The sequence below is a fragment of the Scomber scombrus genome, chromosome 3, assembly GCF_963691925.1.
Source record: "Scomber scombrus chromosome 3, fScoSco1.1, whole genome shotgun sequence".
NCBI classification, from domain to species: Eukaryota; Metazoa; Chordata; class Actinopteri; order Scombriformes; family Scombridae; genus Scomber; species Scomber scombrus.
In genome coordinates, this window is record NC_084972.1 from 23459441 (window position 1) to 23478847 (window position 19407).

The following is a 19407-nucleotide window of genomic DNA, read 5'->3' on the forward strand; positions in this document are numbered from 1 at the left end:
CTATAGTGAATAAATACATAACAAAGCAGTTGTGAGCTGCTGCCACATGATTAGAAAACAAATACATTGGTAACAGTGACACAGTCTATTGCTTCAAGACACATTACTACTCTGGAGATATGCAAATGATTAATCAGGACTGCTTCAAGGTCAGGTACTCGGACAATTTACATTTAACATGGCCATTGGCAAAACAAATCAATTCTTCAACCTCAGTCTCTTTCACAGCTCTATATGCAATCAGGTGAGGTGAGCAAAGAAGACACATGTATATTACTGACAGACTGACTCACTGGGGGGTATTGAGAGGTTACATCCACCCACACTCTGGGATGGATCCTCTGTATGGGGAATCAGATGCAAAAAAGTGACAGATATGGAGCAATAGATGAATAACTAAAACCCCCACAGAACTGGGTGCCAGGCAACAGATGCTGATAACTGCCTCAGATTAGGTCCTAGATTGTCGTCAGCTCCCGCCAAGACTCTGATGCTATATTTACTCCTCCCTCTCTCCATCACTCCTCTGATCATGTGTGCCACTATGGTGTGTCATCTCCACATTATGTCTGGCATGTACAATGGAGCGGCAGGTGTGAAATAGAAATGAAATATCCATTTTGAATACCAGAACACTTTCCCCTAAGTAGGGAATGATACAACAAAAGTAAGAGAGACTGAAGTTGTGCAGTATATTCACTCAAACACGATTGGGGCCCCAGATCTTGGGATTGAATATGGCTTCATCCAGTTTTAAAAAACCCTTTGAAGCATTTTTACTTCTGATGGAACAGCTTTCACTTTTACAGCTGCACAGACCCCATCTGAGCATACTATAACCTTTACGGGAAATATTCTTTATCATTCAAACAGCTCTTCTGAAACTGCACTTTTTTTCAAGATGTTCTTTCTGCACTGAGCTAAATGTCAATGTTCTGTTTAGACTTAAATACAGGAGCTCACAGAAAGCCAGAGTGTCTTAGAAAACTGAATGATGGACAAAAAATCGCCACACCAGTCAGTGATCTTGTAAGTTGAGGTGAGAAAAAGTACCAGAGATAACAAGAAAGTCGCTCTGACACAAAGAAGTTTTGATTTGTAGATCATTCTTTCCAACAGGATATGTAGGACTTTGGGGTTTAAACATGATTTAACAATGGAAGTTGTTTAGAAAGAAAGAAAGAGAAACACACAAAACAACAGCCAAAAAAAAAAAATCTAAAATTTAACTCTGAAATGTATGATATTCTTGTTTTTTCAAAGAAAACAGTTTTGCCAATTCCTTGTTCCCCCATCTACTACACATTTGTTTTGCAGGCCCAGTCTCTGTAGACCATCCAATTTTAAGCCACTGACCTCTGTGTCCATTTTTTTCAGGACTAAACCAAGTTAAGAAAACCTTTGCACGGTAAATTGTTTGGAAAAGGGAGATGAGGACACAGGACAAAGACACTGAGGACACTGATTTTCCACAGCAGTCAGTAAGCAGGCTGAACAGAGCAGCTTAATTGAAGAGCCTGAAATAGAGACTCTCTATTAAGGCTGAAGAGGCTCCCTGCACCAGCAGCCTATCAGGAGCGACAATTATCTGTCTTTGCTCTGTGTATACCCTCAAGATAGCAGAGTGGAAGAAAAGGGACACTGAAATCAAATAGCACAAAGATGCTGCATAGTCATAGATAGGAAGCTCCGTTGTGCCAATTTAGTGCTGACACAAGGTCTTGTAACTTCAAGCTAAATTACGGTCTGCAACCAAAGTGCACTTCTATTTGCTCTCTTCCAGCAGCAGGATTGCAGTGTTATATTTTAAATCACACCTGAAGTTTTTGTCAGATGATCAAATTTGAAGTGACAGATCATGAGTGAATCAGAAATGTGACTTTCATGGCCAACATTACAACCAGTAATAGTAAAAGTGCAACTGAATGAACTTTGACTTGAATTGTGTGAACATTGCACTCTACTGGCAGCTATTATGTATTACAGGAAAGGCTCCAGCTTGCAGTTGAGACAGCCTTACATTTTGTCGTGTCTACAGTAGAGCAAATACCTCATCTGATTTTTGTCATGTGGCATCTGGAGCTCTGTGCCTAACAGCTGACGGAGACAACAACAAAAACAACAACACAGCTGTATCCTCCCCCGGTAGAATTAGACATCCAGTCTGTTTTCGTTTCTGAGTGCCACTAATAAGATACAGGAGTTGTGGGAAGTCGGTTTCGGAAATCACATAAAACACAGATTATGTTGCCATAATACCTCAAATTGCTTTGTTCCTTTTCTGACAGCTAAAAGTGCTTTTAGAGTTTTAAGATGTCTGAATGTTAAATTAGCTGTGTCTAAACCTTTTGATTTCCCAGGTGAGCTCGGAAACCCACTTACATTTCTCTTGCTTCCTTCCAGAAAGCACAGAGATGTCTCGCACCTCTGCAGACTATAAGTCACTCTGGCTTTTACAGCAAGTATGCCACCAGATGGCAGTCAATAATACTGTAATCCCTCAAAATCCAGGAATCAATGCATGTATGTTTTTACTGGAATAATTAATAATGCTGGAATGATTCATATAAGGAAATCAATTGCTAACAGATGGTTTATATAGTGACATTTATAACATTTAATAACATTTAATGCATCTTTTATTGCCACTGTGAGATGAAAATGAACTATGCTGCTTTTAAAGTTTTAATGTTTTAATCCTGTTTCATGCTTACATTTTTTCTTCCATTTTTATTTTTTCGTCTTTGCATGGCCATGTCTTAAATGGGACTGTATCTGGTTTTATTTTTTCATGTCAGTATTTGGAGAAGTATGTTATGCATATGTTGTTTTATTACAGAATCAAAGCAAATCAAATATTCATCCTATCTGTGGTGGAAAGTACAATTAAGTTTTTCTTATTTACTTGAGTATTTTCACTTTATACTTAACAACATTTCAGAGGCAAATGTTACTTCATTACATGTATCTAACAACTGTAGTTACAAATTACTTCTCAGATTAAGATTTTACATCCAAATCATGATCAAATGGTAAAAACGGCTAGTTAAACTATCCATCTATCCATTTTCTCTATCACTTAAAGAGTTACGGGGGTGCTGGAGCCAATCCCGGCTGACATTGGGTGAGAGGCAGGATACACCAGTCACCATTCAATCACAGGGTTAGCATAGAGACAGACAACTATTCACACCCACATTCACCCAAAATTAAAATCATCAATATTATTCCAACAACATATGTACAACACTCTAAAAGGGGTAATTTTGCATAATTTTTGATTTGATACTTTTAAGCAGTGGTTCTCAAACTTTTTCACATCAAGGACCCCTAAACTGACAAATTAGACCACAGACCCCCATTTGATAATATCTTGTCCTAGCGTCCCTCATCTTGATAAGGTTTTTGCTTTTAGATGTGTTATTACAGAAAGTATATGAAATCCATGACCAAAATAGTAATACATTCTGTTATTGTGTTAATTATGGATAGAATTACAGTGAAAATAAATTATTCTCCAGACCCCACTTTGGGAACAAATGTTACATCATAGTATATTATACAGATATTGATAATCGTAAATGCAGGACTATCACTTGTATCAAGTAAATATTTTCACTCGAGTACCGATGTGTGGACTATTTCCACAAATACCCTATATCAAATACATATATTAACAGCATAACTCTAAATCTTACCATTGTAGAAATATTATATAGGGATATTATATAGAAGATCTGTAGAATAAACAAAAAACAAAAACAATGAAGTCTGTATGTAAGTATGAAGTCACTATTTTCTTTAAAACATGTTTTTATGTTCCTTCCTTCTATGTCCTTTTAATGTAAAGCACTCGGTGCATGTCATTTCTTTAGTTGTAAAGCATACAAATAAAGTTATAATTATTATTATTATTTCTATTTAGGATCACAAACATGTTATGAGTCTTCGTTGGTATTTTAAAGCCATGTTTTATCATTTCAGCCTACAACATACCTGTAGAGTCATGGAAATCGCTTGAGGAAAGTTCCTAACGCGATTCTTTAAGAAGAGGCAGAGACTCAAAAATACTAAACAAAGAAATCCAACAAAATCCAAGAGGTGGGGACGTCACTGTCCCTGCCCCTTTTTCCAGAAGCTCGTCTCTCATTGGTCAGCGTTCAGAGCTCCGAGTCGTCTATTGGCTATCTCAGCTGCCAGTTAGGAAGTACTTGACCGTCCAGTGTTCCGCTGCGTCGGGATCAAGAGGACGCAAATCAAGTGAAACAAATCTTCTGATAGGAGAAAAGTTCATGCTGGAGTTTTCCAAGAGCTCGGAGGGCCATATGAAGGTAAGAAGACTTGAAGTAAACGTTTTCGTGTCGGTGGTGTGAAGTTTAAGGAGATAATTCACACTGTTTCATCGTGTCTCAGCTACTTTTTGGGGGGCAAAGACAAGAAAAAAATATGATGTGAAGTAGCGTTAGTGAAGGCTGCAGGGCCGAACCGTTTGGACTTGGTTACCCTTTAAGATCAGATTACACCAAGATATTTTTGTTTTATGCAAAAAAGATTATACTAAACTAAAGATTTGTCTTCATCCAGCATCTTTTAAGCGAAGAAGAAGAAAAGGGACATATGGGGGATGTAATCTCCCGTGGTGAGACGCTGATGACCATTTGCTCCTATTTCTAACTCATTTGATTCAGGCTCCAGCTGTTAAATACTCAGCAATATAAACAGTCCGTCATTTTATAACTTTATTAGTCTTATATCATGATTTTTCTTTAGACAAGCATGCATCAAAGTCAGTAGCCTAAGTAGCAAGCTGAGGGAGCAAGTAGGTGGCTTACATAGAAAAATAGGTTGGCCACCAAATCCAATTTAGTATCCAGACATGCTGCATCTGGTCAGCCATCCTGTCTCACAGAACAAGGAAAATAGTCAGACCTCTCAGACTGGACTTCCCCTCAGTTGACCCTCATCTCATGACAAGATATGTGGGCCAAAAAAGGTTTCAGAGCCTCCATAATAAGTTGTGTCCATGCCCAAGTTGTTTTTTTGTTTTTTTTTAACCTCGCTAATCAGTAAAAGCAGCAACAAGTTGGGATGATGAAGTTTGACAAACTGAGAAAAGTTTTTATTAAGGCAATTTGCTAAACAGTACCCACATCTAAAATGACTAACAATAATTATAACTGTGCACAAAATGGTTTTGTAATTCTCATAAAAAAAACTGATTGCAATCTAAAAGTTATGCAGAAATGATTGTTAGTGTAGATCTTGTTGAGATTGAATCTGAGCATTTCACTCAGGAATTGTCATCAGACCAAAATGGAAAACAAAGTGGATTTTTTATGGACTTTGATATAATTTAGGAGATGGTTTTTTACCCCCCCACCCACCATACTTTTTCACAAACAGCTACATACAAACAGCTACTCACAAACCTGAGGGTCTCTCTGCATTGGAGCAAAGTGTATAGTTTACGGTGTTGCAGACGAGGCACATGGCTGAAAGGGCTTAAAACAAACAGGGATAAAAAGGATTACAGACGCAGGGCTTTCGTCATCGGAAGTGGTGATACCAGAACATGTGGGAATATTTGTGTTACCCAGGCTACCGCTCGATGTTTGTCTGCCCTCAAGATTACAAACTCTAACTCGGGGGGATTAGGTGAAATAATATCAAAATGAGGATGTAAATGAGTGTGATGACACATGTGCTGTAGGCTCCTGCAGGGCCAGACATTTCTCATAACACACTCTTCTCACAGTGATTAAAGCGGCCTGTGAAATTAGCAAGCGAGCCTGTAAACCAAAACCAAGAGAGGTGTGTATGATGTAGTTTAATTAGCATGTTGCCCCTGTGGTTAAGCCACAGACCATGAGTGCTGGTGAAGGCACAACTTAAACACTGTGTGCCTTCTTTGTGAGAGGATGCTGCTGTAGGCTGTTGGTGCATTTCATAAGTGGCCAGAGAGGAAAGAGTCTATATAGAGATGGCTCTGCATAAGTGCCACAGTATATTTAAATACTGTAATTATGCTCATTTGCAGCAGCACTGCCACAGCACTTTTCACATTCAGGTTTCTCTGGTGCTAATGTTATGAAAGATGCCGGGAAAATATTGTAGCTGCCAGCTCTGATGTGAAAAGCCGGTGGCTGCTGTCTCTCATTATGCAACCAGTGCTCCTTGAGAGCAGCCCCCCCCCCCCCCCCCCCTGATGACTTCATGATGTGGAAAGTTGTGGTGACCACAGAGTGCTCAGAGCAGGGGCCGGCTCTGTTGAATGAATGCTAGTTTCAGGTGTGGATCACAGTCTAGCAAACAGCTGTGAGAACAAATATTTTTGTGATTCAAGCTGGAGTACAATTTCTGTTATTAAGTATTAACCAGGGCAGTTTTCATTAATCCTACATGTCTCACATGACAATTCATCATCTGAAAAAGATTGTTTAGTGTACTTACATCTACAGCTTTAATCTTATATCAAAGAGGGGCCCGCATACATTCAGTTGGTCGCAGTGCGGTTGGATGTTTTGAGGTGTGGACACCGCAGGGCTTGTCAGCAGAACCAACACAGCTGTGAGATTAGATCAGAGACACTACAAAGAGACCACATCACATCTCCAACACAAAATGACCGTCACTGTTACCGTTATAAATGGAGCACACGCTGGGAAACCAAAACAAAGTGATTTGATATCATATTCAGTATTGAATTTAAAAGTTAAGTTATACATTAGCTTTACAGATGATGGAGCAGCTTGGATGCGGGAGGCTGAATTGCCACTTATTTGATATGTGATCCATCTGTCAGCTTTTATTGTCTCTGTGTTTGTGTTACTTCATTGAGACAGTATGTTTAGAAAATCAATGAATGTATCCAGAATTCATTATGAAAATGAAATGAGCAAGCTTAATGGAAAACAGAGCCCTCACATTTTAGTTGTGCTGTTGTAAATTGTGCAGTTGCTAAATATGCCTGTTAGCTCATTCATGAATTTTATGAGCAGTAGTTTCATTTTGCTTGATAGTATTCTGATAGAAATGTCCTCACCTTGTGTTTGAGACAATTACAAATGCACCTTGACTACTTTAACAATTATGTAACCCGTCTAGTTTTTTTTTTTACTACATATTTTACGTAATGCTTCTGCACTACAAAATGACTTCCTTCAAAGATAATACCCTGTCAATATCCTCTTAAAGCTTATAAATCAGTAGGCTAGAGCATATAGATCAAATGTCTGCCTGGATGTCTGATTCGTGATTGTTTTTAGAGGTAATTAAATAACTGAGAAAATTGTTGTGGGAAAGCCAACAAAGCAATAATTGATTGTTTCTGGAGTCTTACAATGAAGCTGGTAGAATAAATTAAATGCAACACAAGTAGTTATTTTTATGAATAAATTGACATGACATAAACCTTTAATTTTGTTCACTTGCATCATTTTTAAATAAATATACGACCAGATGAGGAATCAATTAGTCAACCAAGTCATTTCTCTCATTTTCTGTCCTTACAGTCCAAGCTGAACATGGAGAGTATGACCAAGCCAGAGTTGCTGATGCTCTTCAGCATCCTGGAGGGAGAGCTGGAGGCACGGGACCTGGTCATCGATGCCCTGAAGGTATCTAATCATAGTAACTGGTAACATAATTAAAATGTTTTCTCTAATTCTGTACAAAATCTGTCTTTCTAATACTAAATATTCACCCCTCCCTCGGCATGAAAGGTGACTGTTGAGTTGGTAGTTTTGTCACAGAGAACAGTGGCTGTGGTTAAGATGAAGTCACGTCAGTTGCAATAGATTCCAGTACTGACATGTTTTCACATGGGAAGAAAGTTTCATAGTGAAACTTCTGAAACCACTCCTGCAGCATGTTCCACTTTCCATTTGTAATGCATGATCGCTCACTATGCTCCAAATTTTTATATTTTTGCCACAACACGGCTGACTTCTGTATAATTTGCATGGTGAACTACACATGCAACAAAAGTGAGCAAACAGTCATATGTGACGAGTGAAAACAGCAATAATATGACAGTTTTGTTGGGCAGTTGAAACAGATTATGCTTCAGTGGTGGTTTGCAAGGTTTCTGTGGATATTTGAGTATACTTTCCCTGCTGTGAAATCTTATAGAATCCATTGAAACTGATCACTGACCAACTTTTAATTGACACTTTTCAAGCAGACAGATGGTGGGCCTACACAAACCTTACATGCCCGTTGAATAACCTTAAATAACCTGCTTAATTTCACACGTTTCCTGCAAAAAAGAAGCTCTTTGTATGTAAATGAAATGAGTAAAGCCATCCATCTGTGACTAACATTCCTCTGGATCTATTCAAAACGCTCTGGGCAAACTAGCATCTGCGCCTCTGGAGGAAAGTGACTCATATTGGGCTTTGTCTAATAGCAACATAAGTCATCTTTGTCTTCAAAGCTTAAAGGAGTAGACGCACCTCAGTGAACTTGAACATTAACTCATTTAGATATAACCCTGATGTACAGGAAGCACTGTTAGTTTGACATGGAGCAGCTAGTTCCTACTTCAGGATGGCTTACTTTGGTGGGGTTAATGCTGCATTTCAATTAAAGGATTGTCAGGCTATTTTCCCACACCATGTCTTCTGCTGCGCTGCATGCTGTGGGGCCACATACTCATTCCTTCAGTGACTCTGCATGGTCTTCTTCACTCATTAAGAATGATTCCAATACCACTGTCACCGTGATGCAGTTCTGAAACCACGAACTGAAGATGAGAAGTGAAAAAGATTATTAATGCAGCCCTTCTGCAAAAGGTGGCCGTACCTTTTCTGATATATTTATACAAACTTCGTTCTCACTACTAAGATATGAACTTTACAGCCTGTATGCTCTTGGAGTTTCCTGGTATAAAATGCATAGTGTAGCCTACTTCTGAATGTTCATGTGTTGTGTCTAGACCACATTCCTACATCTCTCCTGGGATCTGGCCATCTAAGGCAAGAAGAGTTACAGCACGCCGGGTGCCTGATGACTCAATGTGAGCGAGAGTAGGAGTGAACAAATAAACACTGGCCTTAACTGGAGCTTGAGGGGAATATGGCTGCGCTTCTTTCATGGCTCCACCAGCACAAACTGTTAACCCATTCAGGACTGGGAGTGGATCAATGCAGCAGTGTGTTACTTTGTTCTTATTGCTCTTTAATTAAGAGTATGGTCACTAACCTGCAGGAAAATAAATGAAAAAAGCTCTGTTGGTGAAAATTGATACTCAATCTCTCATGCACATGTAGAGGTTTTCACTTTTCTGTGCAGGATTGATGTTTTTCAGAGTCAGTTAGCACAGGTGAAAACACAACTTCACACCTTTCTGATGTTAAGGAATCGTAGGTTTCGTCCTCACATGAAAATAGATTGTTATCAGAAAAAAAAATAAACATAGCTCTTTGTTTTCCCAACAATTAAATTGCACTTGGAAGTACAGTCATTAAGGAAGCACGGCCCAGTTGTGTTACTCATGTTGGTCATGACTGATGTGTCATTGCCACACTAAGTGTCATATGAGAAATGTTTATCTTAACCACATATCATCACCATGGTAATAACACCATACAGTGTAGAGTTCTTTAAATAAACCGTTTCTCACATGATTAACTGTTCATTTTGCTTATGCTTCATCTAGTATAATCTTTAGTCTCCATTCTGAGCATTTTCAGAAATCAACCATTCTCATCAGTGATTTTCTACAGGATGCGAGGTTAATGATGTGTTTTTTTCTGTGGTCCCCTTTTTAGAAATTATGCAGAACTATCATTGGCATTCTAACTATCTGCTGCATTTTTCCCCCCTCTTATGACTCACTTGTGCAGCTGCTCACTTCTCCCTCCACGCTGTGGCTTTCAAAAGGAAGTTAGTCTCTGGCAACGCTCGTATTTGGCACACAAAGCCCTGCAGTGATCCAGTAGTCCCTTCTGCTTTGGGAAGGAATATGTGTCTTTACTTAAAGTTCAAAGGGGGCTCAAAGATGGAAATGAGCCTTTAATTAACTGTCGAGTTAACATGGTGTGGTTGACTAGAGCGTGCAAATCACGGTACTTCAAATAGGTTTACCTTGTGTGTTCTTTGGATATGGGACAGCATTGAATTAGGGGAAATAGCTTTAAGATGCATCTACTGATTGGAATCAGTGTCAGTTACTGTAGAATTCATTGCATTTCATCCACGGTCACGTGATTATGATGAACAGTACTGTTCACATATCCATTGCTTTTGCATAGTATTATAATTGCATGCATGAGCATTTCAGCTTACTTAGTAATCTGCCCAAGCAGTACTGATATAGATCGGTCTCTAGGGTAAGAATTTCATATATCACCTTTCCCGAGAATTATACAGATCTTGTCGCCAACGTTGGACGTCTGAAAGAGTCCAGGCATGTGTCAGCAAAAGATAAGCTGGATTTGAACCAGTGTAGCCGTGGCACAAAGGCGGCTTCCCGAGCAAAAGCACCTGGGTTGCCAAGAACTGCAGCCAACAGACAAAAGCATGAATAATGGGGGTAGACTGTGATGCATAACAGCCATGTACTGGATGTTTATGGGTATTGTACAGGGTACAGTATGCTGTAATGAATAAGCTCTGGTATATTTGAGTGTTAGTATTAAGTAATGTTAAAAATGTTCCCTGTAATCCTTCTTTTCGCTTTCTCTAGCCTCTTTGCAGCAGCAGAGGATTGATGCAGAAGCAAACAGCCTGCTTTTGTGTTAGGGAAGTGCACATGTCTGTGTGTTGAAGGGTGGGAGCTGAGAAAGAGAGACAGAGTCTGTGTTTATGAGTAAACTTTTGTGTAATAGGGGTCTTATGAGTTACAAAAAAAACAGGGATTTTAAAGCCAATTATCCAGTTATAGAAATGTGTGCAGACTGAATCAATAGATTAAATAAGAAAGAAAACAATGGGCAGCCCTGGGAATGGGAAACTTCTGAAAGTCACAAAAAATACATTTGGCAAGTTTTTTCTTTGTAAGTTTCAAAATCCTATATGAGCAATGGCTTACAAACGAAGTCCCTCCTTTACATTTTTTTCCCCTGCTGTTAGTGCATGCAGCTTGAATGTGAGTCAGAGTGAATATCCTTGAGTTACGTAGGTGTCAAGGATGGAAATCCTGATCTAAGCTTATTTAATCTTTGACTGTAAAGTGACACATCAGGGCAGACAGTCACTGACGGGAACGGTAATGGGCTGCAGGCCAAGTCTGTACCTCTTTAAAATTAGTGATCCGCCTTTCGGAGAAAAAATGAGAACCATAACAAATTGATGGACAGTATAAAATCTTATTTGCTCAAGGCAAGCTATTTTTTGATTGAATATTTGTATAAATGACAGGTATGCATTGAAAATAGACACTATTAAAGAAATGTCATCTTCTTTCTAATCAGATCACTAGAGATTTTCATTCCTCATACCATCTTCCTGAAGGTCAGATGGTGGAACGCTGTAATAAAACATAGTGAGGACAAGGACTTCATGCCACATTCACTTGATATCCTGCATTGCACACAAGACTGTTGCTGAGGTGCTGAGTGGTCACTGGGCTTTAGATAGCGCCCACATTTGAGAAGCATTTTTGAATTCTCTTGGGCATGCTGTGTTTTTCCTGTTTCACCCCTGCATGCTGTTTGATCCGCCTTCACACCATCCTCAGTGGACTGGATCAAATAACAGCAGCAAAGCTTCGCAGCCTTGCCCTCCTTTCTTTGTGCCAGATGATCTAATACTGTAGAAGATGACAATCACAAAACCTTTGGTCTGTCTGAGAAAATTGTGTGAGCTGTTGTCGTCCGCCTTCGTCATTCTCACTTAAGGATTTTTAAGAATTTGAAGGAAAGGGTTAGAGCGGCTGTAAATCAATATTTTAACATTTATGATGGATTGCATGAATTACCACCAGACTGTGCAGTTCCCCCGAGCATGTTTTTTTTTTTTAAATTCATTGTTTTGGTTTTCTGGCCCACAGCTTTACTGTTTTGGTTTTCAGCTGGTGAACATAGCAGCGCATTTAGCAATTTGATTTTTTCCCCCCTACAGGACTTCGTGTAGACCAAAACAGAGTCTTACATTCATTTTTTGTAAGTAACTGTTTGCCAACCACATCAACTTAAAAGGTGATTATATGTCAGTGGTGTGTTTACAGTTTGCTCCACAGCCTGCAAGAGGCCAAACATATCAGTTATTGTAGATTAAATACAGTTTTAGAGTGTTGAAACAATTTTTTGGCTTAACTTAATAAGGCTTGTCTAGTTCTAAAGATAAATCAATATAATAATGGATTTGGGTGTTTTTAACAGTTTTGTCTTGTGTTTTCTGTGTTCAAAAATGTCAGTCATGTAAGAAATGTCTTAAGTACTGCCGCAAATATTGTACTTTTGATCTAATTGTATGCATTGTTATCAAATTATTCATAAATGGTTGTCATTTTCATGATTCTACTCTAATATAATGCTTTTTGGGAGTCATATCAATGTCTAACTGTACACTCACCTGTAACACCCACCCACACAGTCAGTAGTTAAAGGCTCAATAAGAATAGCAAAATGGCTGGGTATTGCACTACAGGCCCATCCACACTCTTGACTACACTTTAAACTTCTCAAGTAATCTTGGTATCAGTCATCAGGAGCCCTGTCTTCACCCTGCCAGAGAGGATACTGTTCTCTCTAATCTCTTGATCCTCTTTTGTTGAAACCTTGCTAAGACACATTGCCAGCTCTGCTGCAGCCCTGCTCTCTCTCTCTCACACACACTGAAGCCCCTTTTCACGGCAGGCCCAAAGGCATCTGCTGTCTTGCTGCTATTATCCCTCCTTTGTCATGAGTTAAACAGAGAACAGGTCTAGCTTGGCCAAGGCCCAGTCCAGAGCAGCTGTCCTGCTAAAGATAGACAGACACACACCATCTGTTGCTCCTTCCTCCTGCTAGGACTTTTTCGCTTGCGCAGTCTTCAATTTCCTGTTTAAGTGGGAGAGAAGTGATAGTAGCATGTATTCTCTAAAATCATAACTGCCTGCGACTAACCTGCTCTGTGGTACAGATTATGCTTACAATGCTTTCTAAAATATATCACATCTAGGATTAGATTTATATTTATATATTATTGTAGTATTTAAATGTATTTTATTACATTTTCATTAGTGCATTAGTCTCAAACTGTTTTACTGTTTACATTTGTTCTGTCTTATCATTGGCTTGTGAGGCTGTGAAGCACTTTGAATAGCACTACCCTTTATGAAAGGTGCTATTCAAATAAAGTATGCTTAGTTATGCTGTAAGCTAAATGCTAACGCCACGTTTAACGTTACGCTAAAAAGCTCAATTACCTCGTAAAAAAACGACTTAAAACTTCATGTAGTTTTTCTCACTTATTGAAAAATCCAGAATACATGAAAATGTAAATATTGTTCATTTCAAAAGTTTAACTACTAGACACAACATGTCTCTCCTGCTTCACTGAAAAGTCTCTTCTCAGTGCATGTCCACTGGAGAGTTTTAAGTTTTCACTTCAAACTTAATTATGTACGATGTATAGTGGCTCTTGATTGGCTCCCAATTAGTTGTGATGTCACAAATCATTGGACTTTGTCATCCCTAGAGCCATGCCGCTAATGTGGCTCAAAGTTTGTGATTGAAAATTCATATCCAGGCATCAGCATCCAGTAATGAGAGAGACTTAAACAAGGCTAATAAGCCAGAACAGTGATCCAAGACAAGAGTCATATACAGTACTGCAGCTATGTTGCAACATCTCTATAAGCAAGGACATACTGGACTGTAAAGGAAAAAATAAGACCTTAGTGAGCCATCTGACTCTTCTCTTCTCATCTCCTCAGGCTCAGCGTAAAGACCTGTTCATCCAGGAGCGATATGGAAGGTACAACCTAAGCGACCCCTTCCAGGCCTTGCAGAGAGACGGTGAGGTGATGGGCGGCCAGAGCAAGGACCCTGGCTGTTCCTCCTCCACCTCCAACCCTCTGGTGGTTCTTAAACTGGTGGTGAGCCACTGCAGGAGGATGCAAGAAAAGATGTTGGCCCAGCTGGCTGCAGCTGAAAGCAGGCACAGAAGGGTGGGTCTGGATATGTGGTCCTTAATTAGGGGAGGCAGAAATGGGCTTGTTTCTCATGCACATTTAAAAACATCATTTGGGAAACATAAAAGATAACAGTTGGTCCCAATGGTGAAGAATATTTAAAAGACCATTGAGAGGCTGTTAGTGCAGTGCAGTTTTTTGTTATACGTGAAAATAAAAAATCCAGCACTGCTGGCAACAAAGTCTTGGTACATAACATGAATAAGATTAAGTTGGCCCTTTCCATAAAAAAACATTTTGTCTCCAAAATGTTTTTCAGGAAGAGCAGAAAAGCAGCATTGTTTTCATCATGACTTTTTTCAAAGAGGCGTACACACACATCCAGAACTGCTGGGTAACAGATATGAACAAAGAGAAAAGAAAACCAGCACACTTTGATTACTTACTCACATTTTCAGTTGTTATTGTGTTTGATGTGAACATGAGTTGAGTGTGTGAATACACCTGTATTTATAGATAATGATGAAAAAACACATCAAAGCCTCATGACATTATGCTCATCACTATAAATTCATGTAATATCACAGTAGTTGATATTACTAATTTAAGCAGAAGGAATCTTATAGTAGGAGGATTCAGGACAGTTTTGCTGGGAAATTGTAAATGTTTACATGTTTATGTCGCTCAGAGTGCCTTGCCTCTCTTCCATCCCTGTAAAGCGCCTACTGCATGCAGTACTACGTTAGTTTAAAATAGAAAGGTGAGCTAACATTACTGCAAAGTGTGTGAAAGACATTGTGGTTTTAGGTGGCTAATGATAGTGCCGCTGCTCGTGTACGTTGATGGAGCATGTGTGCAAGCAACAGGATGCTGACTCCGGTGTCATTAATGAGAAGGAATTTATTGCTTTTACACTTTAATACTAAACAAACCAAACTAATATGACTTCATTACTGACTCTCTGTCTCCCCACTGCGTTTGTTGTAGGTCATTGCAGATCTGGAGGAGGAAAAGAGGAGGCATGCAGAGGATACAGCCGAGGGAGATGATGTCACTTACATACTGGAGAAGGAGAGGGAGCGCTTACAACAACAGGTGCCTTTTACTTAATAATGACGTCGATTGCACTGCAAATATTTGTCTGTAATGTGCCATTTAAATCGAATAGAGGCTTGTTTTGGTAAAACTGGTGTTGAAAGTTTGAAGTACACTCACAAGTTTGATAATTGTACATGGTGTGTCTTTACAGCTGGAATTTGAGCGGAGCCAGGTCCGGCGTTTGGAAAAAGATCAGCGGCGGATTACTGACCAGCTAGAAGAAGAACGGGCTCAACATAAACAACTCTCTTGTGCTTTGGCCAAAGAGTGCAAGTGGGCGAGTGCCAGGGCTCTGGAGGAGGGTCACCGCCTAACAGAGCTGAGCCGTAAACTTGACAAGGTATGTACATTTTGAATCCAAGTTTGGCAATTTATTCACCTTTTCCTCTTATTGAAAGTTTTTCCTCGGTTTGTACAGGGTGTTACTGGCTTGTGAAGGTTTTTCACTCTTGGCTGACTTGACTTTTTCTCATTCAGGAAAAGGAAGCTTGTCAGGCCCTGAAGAAGGAGCTGGAGGACGAGGGGAGGAGAGCCCTGAGGATGGAGGCGAGGGTGGAGGAGCAGCTGGCCGAGTTCGACACAGAACGAGAGCAGCTCCGCTCACGGCTGAAGAAGGAGGAAGCTCACTGCTGTCAGCTACAACAAGAGGTGTGAACACTTGGACACATTCATCACTTAAGTAACTTATTGATATTAGTGCAATAAAAGAAAGTAAGCTTGCATTTTAGAACCAAAATTTCTACTTAAAATGAATATTTCTTTTTGTTTTGTGATCAGGTAGAAGAGCTGAGGAGGAAGCTGGAGGAGGCGACTATGACGAGAGAAGTCAGAGGGGCGGTTACAGCTTCAGTAGAGGCAGCAGGAAAGGAGTGGGCCACAAAAGTTGTTTCAGGAAAGACGACAGTAGACACTATTAAGGTTGAGGATATTGAGGAAGACAGAAGCCAGCAACCTGTGCAGCCAAAAGTCAACGGTTTCCATTGTTCAATGGAGAGCAATGGGCACCACAGTCCAAACAGCGCCCCCTCAGATAAGACCTGCCTACAAAATGGGAATGAAAATTCTCCAGTTCAGAATAAGACATTGCACTCCTCCTGCAGTACAGTCTCTTCCACTTTCCCCCCTTCCTCCCCCTCTGCCTCGCCTGTCCTTGCCAAACGCCCGCCAGGTAGCCCGATTCCTGGTGGGTACCAGTCTCCCTACCAGGCCGGGATCAACCAACGCTTCCATGCTGCTCGTCACAAGTTCCAGGGTACCATTGACCCTGAGCCTCAGTGCCAGTCCCCACAGCCAGCTCTTCCCCTGTCACCCCTCTCACCCGTATCACCAAAGGACCCCTCCCCTGTGCCCAGCAGCCCCTCCCCAGAAGCCAGCCCAGTCAAGCAGATGGCCCGAAGCACCGTCACTCAAGTCCTGTCTCGCTTCACCACCGTCCAGCAGAGCATCACACCCAAACTCACAGCACCAAACAATTCACCGTTCGGTACAGACTACCGCAGCCTGGCAGCCCCCTTGTCTCCAGTCATCGGGAGGGCCGCAGCAGCACTTTCGCAGGGCATCAGATCACCTACAATCCCCAGGGCAGACAGGGGCAACCCTCCACCCATCCCCCCTAAGAAGCCCGGTCTGGCCCAGGCCCCTCCCTCTCCGGCTGCGGTGCCCAGGTCTGCTAGTCATTTCTCTGACAGTCCCCTCTCAGGTAACTGTGGCCTCACCTCCAGCCAGGAGGGGGTCAAAGAACTGGACATGGTGGTTTCTTCTAATTAACTGATCATTTGATGCATCGATAAATGAGTCAGTTGCTGCTCTGCTCGAGAGATGATGGTTTAATCCACATCACATAATTATGGTTAAGGTATTGTCCTGTACATGACAGAACTTATATCCTGTGCTTATTTGAACAGAGATCCCTTCAAACACTGTTGTGCTTTTTATATTTATTAGATTCTTTTTTTAAATATGCGCTGAGGCACTATTTTAGGTAGTTTTTAAGGGGCTGGTACTAATGAGCAATTATAAATGTGCCAATACTGTTTGTTCGGCGCAGCATTTTATCATAAGTCTTTTGATTTTATGGTGTCATATTTCCAAAGAATGCAAAACCAACTTACTGAAGAGTTATTATTTTTCCCCATACTTTGTCTCAAGTATGTTGCTTGTTATTATAAACAAATTATAATCAGACCAAATGTAACAAGTATTCCTTGGACCAATGTATGCTACATAGTCTCATTTCAGTGTGCACTCATATGTTGCCGTCTTTTTTTATAAAAATGTATTTGTTTTATAAATGTTCCTCAGTTCATAATGTATGATTGTTTTATACAGCTAGCTCAGTGTTTATACTGTGTGTTGTTCATGTATTACTATAATGTTGCATAGTTATGATAAATATCATATAAGCACCAATTATACACAGTCACCATTGTACAATATGTTGGTTAAGATGAGTGATTCAGAATAATATCATGCCTTTGTCATTTACAAGAAATCATTATAAAACTTTTATAGGCTGTAATGGCTGTGATTAATATTATAACAATTGCCATGTTTGTTATCTCTTCTTTTATCACATCCTTTACAGTACTGTATATGCTGGAAAGCAACAGATTAAATAAATTAGTCCCAAAGATTGATATGTATTCATCATTTGTTATTTATACTGTTGCCCTCAGACAGTGGTGTAACTATTCATGCCAACAATAATATAGAGAAAATTAGTGAAAGCTGCTTTCAATTTTTGATATGGAACAAATTTGTGTAATTCATCTGTACTGTACATCATATCTATATCCAGACAACTGAGATGGTAAGCATTTCGAAATGTTACTGATGACTAAAAGTAGAATACAATTTAGCCAAGCCACCTAAAATCTGATGTTCTTGTAAATCTGGATTTACAAGAATTCAACATGCTGCATTTAAATAGTAACTTAATGACTTAAAAGGTTTTTTGGCTTAGGATCTATATTGTAACTAGTAAATGAATCCCATGATAAAAATATAAATGCATTTGAATAGAAAAATAATAAATCAGCTTTTTTCCCCAAAAGATCACTTCAGGTCATGGTTTACATATTGCTGACACAAAGTTTTCTTATTTCTCCACACCTAAAATATCAGTAATATATTGCTCTGCAGTTGATGTCTTCAATATTATTAGTACTGCACAACCCAGTAGTGTCCTCTAGATGTCAGTATTTGATTAATAGCTAAGTAGCTTTCAGCTGCATCAAAAACAAACTATTACAGATAGTTACATACTAACTGAGATATTTGACATCTACTTCTGTTTTTCTTCATATAAGTAAACTGGATCTGTATTATTTTCATTTGTAATATTTAGTTGATTGTATCAATGTGTACTTGATCAGCACCATAAAAGATAACTGTAAAAATGCTGCATTTAGAAAGCAGAAATCTAGTACTGTGGATATACCAAACATAAGAGACAGAGTTTGAAATATATGTTTGACTTTGTTCTACCATCCTATCCACTGTGTATTACATATGCATGACTGTTTAATACCTCTGTATTTGTGTGGGTGATGTGTGACTGTATTGGGCTGCTGAGTAGAAGAGTGTCACCTCCCATTCTTGTTTAGTTAAAAAGAAAACTTTTAGAACTCTTACGTGGTCTGAATTATTTGTTATTTTGCGCCCTGTGTTGCTTCAGCTGTAAACAGCGTACTTGTGGTATGCTCTTTAAGTGGCATCACTTAAACTTTAGAGATAGAAACTGGGAGGTGCTGGTGAATTTTCAATTGCGAAAGTGCACAGAAAATACAGAAAGATGCAATTGATTCTATGGGTTCTGTACTGTTACATACTGTAGTGTCTCTTTCAATCAGTCAATGCTGGTCAACATGACATCCAGATCAGCACATACATGCAGAGCACAAGCTGGGCTTCCCATCTCACTAAATCCCATTCCTGGTTGTTGGGGAATGGTTGGCTAGTTTACGGGACGGGTCACCTCTTCTCTGCTCAGCTCACCTAATTAACATTCCAGTGTAGGACAGCAGGGCTGCATCCCAAATCCAGCACAGGCATGTCTGCTCCTCCAGCAAAGCCCCATCTTTTTCAGCCTCCATAAACACAGGCTCAGGTTGACGAGCTGTTAGGGGCCACGTCCAAGCTGCTGTCACTGCCAGCATGGCACTGTAGTTACTCTACTGTAACTGTGTCTTCTTCTGCTGGGACTCACTCCAAAACACTGAGCTGAAGACCCAAAAGTCTACATTTTAAAG

At 39.8% G+C, this 19407-nt stretch overlaps 1 protein-coding gene across 1 annotated transcript; it reads left to right on the forward strand.

Moving 5' to 3' along the window:
- Positions 1 to 4264: 4264 nt before the first annotated feature.
- Positions 4265 to 17654, forward strand: LOC133977772 (CTTNBP2 N-terminal-like protein). The gene is made up of 7 exons (XM_062416048.1): positions 4265 to 4331; positions 7512 to 7616; positions 13862 to 14095; positions 15047 to 15154; positions 15309 to 15497; positions 15635 to 15805; positions 15935 to 17654. Exons 1-7 carry the CDS (start codon positions 4293 to 4295, stop codon positions 16922 to 16924), a joined length of 1836 nt encoding a protein of 611 aa, XP_062272032.1. The 5' UTR covers positions 4265 to 4292; the 3' UTR covers positions 16925 to 17654.
- Positions 17655 to 19407: the final 1753 nt, after the last annotated feature.

What these genes read in the sequence shown, in the direction of transcription:
- LOC133977772 (XM_062416048.1), top strand. Translation starts at nt 4,293, where the DNA reads ATGCTGGAGTTTTCCAAGAGCTCGGAGGGCCATATGAAG. An exon ending in GGGAGCGCTTACAACAACAG is followed by an intron (nt 15,155 to 15,308) that starts GTGCCTTTTACT and finishes GTGTCTTTACAG; the next exon opens with CTGGAATTTGAGCGGAGCCA. An exon ending in TGAGCCGTAAACTTGACAAG is followed by an intron (nt 15,498 to 15,634) that starts GTATGTACATTT and finishes TTTCTCATTCAG; the next exon opens with GAAAAGGAAGCTTGTCAGGC.